At 44.6% G+C, this 4,672-nt stretch overlaps 1 protein-coding gene across 1 annotated transcript; it reads right to left on the bottom strand.

The window, feature by feature from the left end:
• Positions 1-1,282: 1,282 nt before the first annotated feature.
• Positions 1,283-2,399, bottom strand: LOC147549031 (uncharacterized). Its single transcript, XM_086668181.1, has 2 exons — positions 2,359-2,399; positions 1,283-1,772 (listed from the first exon to the last, which is right to left on the bottom strand). The coding sequence occupies exons 1-2, from the start codon at positions 2,397-2,399 to the stop codon at positions 1,283-1,285; spliced, it is 531 nt and encodes a 176-aa protein (XP_086524307.1).
• Positions 2,400-4,672: the final 2,273 nt, after the last annotated feature.

The following is a 4,672-nucleotide window of genomic DNA, read 5'->3' on the forward strand; positions in this document are numbered from 1 at the left end:
AGGTTACTCTCGTAGTCTCGTTGTTTTTCCTGTTGGCAGGAAAATTCCACCATTAGTTCGAATGCTAACTTGGGTCTATATGGTCAAGGCCTTCTAAAGTTTTTTTTTGCATAGATAAGCAGGCTTAGGGAGCCAGATCCAAAAAACCAAGTCAAAAAGACAACTTGACCAATACCAGTGGGGGACAGCCCCCCTCCCCCCCCCCCCCCCCCCCCACACACAAACAAAAGGAAAGCTAGGAAAACAACTATTCTCTCAAGGGTCATCAAAGCCCAACCACTAGAAAACAAAACAAAAGAGACTTCCATAACTAGCCACGAGTACGAACAACACCAGACAATTCCTCCTGAAGGAGCTGCACCACAGCCGCATCTAAATCACCAAGGGACAGAACTTCCTCCTCTGAATCAGGCCAGTGCTTAGAGAGCCAATCAACAACTTGATTGATCTCTCTAAACACATGATGAATAGTGCAATGAGTAAACCCAGCCATCAACTGCTTAATCTTCTTACACAAAGGAGCCACCCTCCAGGGGGGAGTTAACTTATCAGGACAAAGCTAGGAAAACAACTATTCTCTCAAGGGTCATCAAAGCCCAACCACTAGAAAACAAAACAAAAGATACTTCCATAACTAGCCACGAGTACGAACAACACCAGACAATTCCTCCTGAAGGAACTGCACCACAGCCGCATCTAAATCACCAAGGGACAGAACTTCCTCCTCTGAATCAGGCCAGTGCTTAGAGAGCCAATCAACAACTTGATTGATCTCTCTAAACACATGATGAATAGTGCAATGAGTAAACACAGCCATCAACTGCTTAATCTTCTTACACAAAGGAGCCACCCTCCAGGGGGGAGTTAACTTATCAGGACAAAGCTAGGAAAACAACTATTCTCTCAAGGGTCATCAAAGCCCAACCACTAGAAAACAAAACAAAAGAGACTTCCATAACTAGCCACGAGTACGAACAACACCAGACAATTCCTCCTGAAGGAGCTGCACCACAGCCGCATCTAAATCACCAAGGGACAGAACTTCCTCCTCTGAATCAGGCAAGTGCTTAGAGAGCCAATCAACAACTTGATTGATCTCTCTAAACACATGATGAATAGTGCAATGAGTAAACCCAACCATCAACTGCTTAATCTTCTTATACAAAGGATCCACCCTCCAGGGGGGAGTTAACTTATCAGGACAAAGCTAGGAAAACAACTATTCTCTCAAGGGTCATCAAAGCCCAACCACTAGAAAACAAAACAAAAGAGACTTCCATAACTAGCCACGAGTACGAACAACACCAGACAATTCCTCCTGAAGGAGCTGCACCACAGCCGCATCTAAATCACCAAGGGACAGAACTTCCTCCTCTGAATCAGGCCAGTGCTTAGAGAGCCAATCAACAACTTGATTGATCTCTCTAAACACATGATGAATAGTGCAATGAGTAAACCCAGCCATCAACTGCTTAATCTTCTTACACAAAGGAGCCACCCTCCAGGGGGGAGTTAACTTATCAGGACACAGCAAGGCACAAGAGGACATGGAATCAGTTGCCAAATTTACCCTAGACAGATTGAGATCTCTAGCCAATCTCAAACCAGCTTCAATACCCTGAAGCTTATGCCACAACACTGACTTAGGAGCAGCTCTCCCTCTGGCAGCAGCTAAGCAGGCTCCATCATGATTCCTTAAAACACACCCATACCCTCCACCAGCAGAAGAGTATGCTCTATCAGTGTTAATAAGAACCACTCCCTTCTCAGGTCTTGACCAAACACAAGTAATAGGAACCCTTGAAGCATACTTGAAGTTTTTTTTTTTGATAATGATAAGCAGGAGATGCCCGAACCGAGAACAATGAAATATAAAATCAAAAGGCAGCAAAAAAAAAAAACAAAATTACATCATTTCATTAACCCCACCCTTTCCTCATTCTCACTGTCCCTCTAGAGTCCGCATTAACGATATTGACTAATTCAACCGGAAGTTGACTAATATTCAAGTGAGTCACCCCCGGTCCGAGCTTCATCTTTGACAAGAAATCTGCAGCCTGATTGGCTTCTCTATAGACATGAAAAACTCGAAAACTCCGAAATTGACTTCGAAGCCTCTGAACTCTCTTCCACAAACGCCTCGCCCTCCATGGTAATTTCTGATGTGGTTTTGCAAGAAGTAACTTGATATTCATCGAGTCAAGACCAAGTTCAACTTCCTGCAATCCGACACTAAGTGCTAACTCCAAATCCAACTCAACGCCCTGTAGCTCATGTATGAAAATAGTCTGTCCGTCAACCTAACCTGTGGCTGCTCTCACAACGGTCCCCTCCGAGTCTCGAATAATGGCTCCATACCCCGCATCCACCTCGTTCAATGCACCATCCGTATTAATCATGTATCTCCCTGCCGTCGGCCGAGTCCATTTGCATGGAGTGTAAACCGGCTTTTGGAGAGAGATAGTAAGATTCCAGCGATCAATGGTTCTCCGATTCTCCTCCGTATCTTCAAACCGTTTGGTAATGGTATTCAGCTTGATCCTCACTTCATCACAAATAGTGTGTATAATCAACCCCAGTGGCATGACATTACTTCTAAATACCCTATTATTCCGCTCCTTCCAAATATGATAAACATAGGCATTTAGAAGCAAACGACCCACTCGGGCAGCGGTAGAAAGCCCACCAAAATGATTGATACACCACTGTAGCTCCCCTTCCCAATCTGCAGCACATACTCTCTGGAATCCCATCTTAAGTAATAACCATTCCCATATAATCTTTGTGACTGAACACCCAAAAAATAGGTGGAAAACCGTTTCTTCATCCCCCCCACAGTATACACAAGTAGTGTCTATAGCCATACCCCAACTAGCCAGAAGCGATCTGGTTTTGAGGCGTTGTCGGAAAGCAAGCCATGTGATGAAGCAATGTTTGGGTATACTCCCCGGTGACCATACTAATGAAGTCCAGCTCAATCGAGTTCCTCTAGGTCGAATAGCTTCATACGTCTCTTTGAGAGTAAACTCTCCATTCTGGCTAGGCGTCCAGATCACCTCATCTCTTAGAGTACTATCTACCACCACCTCTCTAGCCTCGACCTCAATAGTCCCTAACATAGCTGCCACATGCCTAGGGAAAGCCCAGCCTGACTGCCCGATAAACTGAGAAACCCGGGCATCTAAATGAAGGTGAGAATCATATCTATGTGTTTCCTCAAAAGCATCAAATAGAAGACCACGAGGATGCCATAAATCAGTCCAAAATTTGGTGTCATGACCATCCCCCAAAGAAGTGCAAATGAGTCGATGAGCTGTCGGTCTGCTGGCTAGAATCCGACGCCAACACGAAGAACTTCTACTCGAAGCCGATAAAGTCCAGAAGTGTTGATCTTTGATGAGATTATGTCTCACCCAATCAGCCCACAAAGTCGTCTTACCACTAACCAGATCCCATATATGGCGAAGGTTAGACGCCTCAAACAGCACCTCGACATTACGAAGTCCGAGACCCCCTTCACCAGTTGGGTAACAAAGGCTTTCCCAGCCAATAGGAGCTCTCTTACACCCCATATCAGCACCTGACCAGAGGAACTTACTAAAGATAAAGTTGATGTCGTTCATAACCCTTTTGGGAATAACAAACACCGCTGCCCAATATAGTAACATGCTGTTCAAAACCACCTTAATGAGAAGAACACGCCCCGCAAATGATAAAAAGCGACTCTTCCAAGATTGGATTCGTCTCTTGATTTTATCAATTAGCGGGATGCAATGACTATAGGTAAGACGAGACGATATAAGAGGTAATCCCAGGTATCGAATAGGCAGAGAACCAGTACTGAATTCCAGGATGGTGGTGATATCACTCTGACGTTGAGCCGAAAGACCAGCAAAGAAGATGGTACTCTTGAGCACATTGGCCTGCAACCCCGTCGCCCGATGAAAACCAGTTAGCACATCTTTTAGAGATTGAGCCGAACCCATGTCTCCTCGAAAGAAGACCATGAGGTCATCGGCAAAACAAAGATGAGTAACCTTCGGAACTAGACACTGGGGGTGGAGCAGAAACCGACCTGCTCTTTCCTCTCGATCAATGAGGACCGCAAAAACCTCCATCATTAAAACAAACAAATATGGGGATATCGGACAGCCTTGTCGTAAACCCCGTTTCCCATCAAAGTAACCGTGGGCTTCACCGTTGACCAGAATAAAGAACTTGGACGTAGTAACACAAGCCCGTATCCATTCTATAAATATGCTTGGAAAATGGAACTTACCAAGGACCAAGAGTAGTGAAGACCAACGGACTGTGTCATACGCCTTCTTAAGGTCAATCTTAACCGTACACCGAGCTGGACCAGTAGGTCGATGGTAGTTCCGGACAATCTCATGGGCCAGTATGATATTGTCTTGGATAGTACATCCAGAGATAAAAGCTGACTGGTTTGGACTAATCATTGAATAAATAACTCCCTTCAGCCGTATAGTAAGAATCTTGGTAATGCATTTATACAACACATTACAGCAAGATATCGGTCTGAAATTTGACACTGAAGAAGCATTATCTATTTTAGGAATAAGAGTCACAAAAGTAGAATTTACCTCTTTGAGAAGTTTTCCTGAGCTGAAGAACCTCTGGATAGCTTCCACAAAATCATCCCCCACGATGT

This window comes from Eschscholzia californica, unplaced genomic scaffold (assembly GCF_041429995.1).
Source record: "Eschscholzia californica isolate CP2 unplaced genomic scaffold, dmEscCali1.0.p SCAF_3, whole genome shotgun sequence".
Classification (NCBI taxonomy): Eukaryota; Viridiplantae; Streptophyta; class Magnoliopsida; order Ranunculales; family Papaveraceae; genus Eschscholzia; species Eschscholzia californica.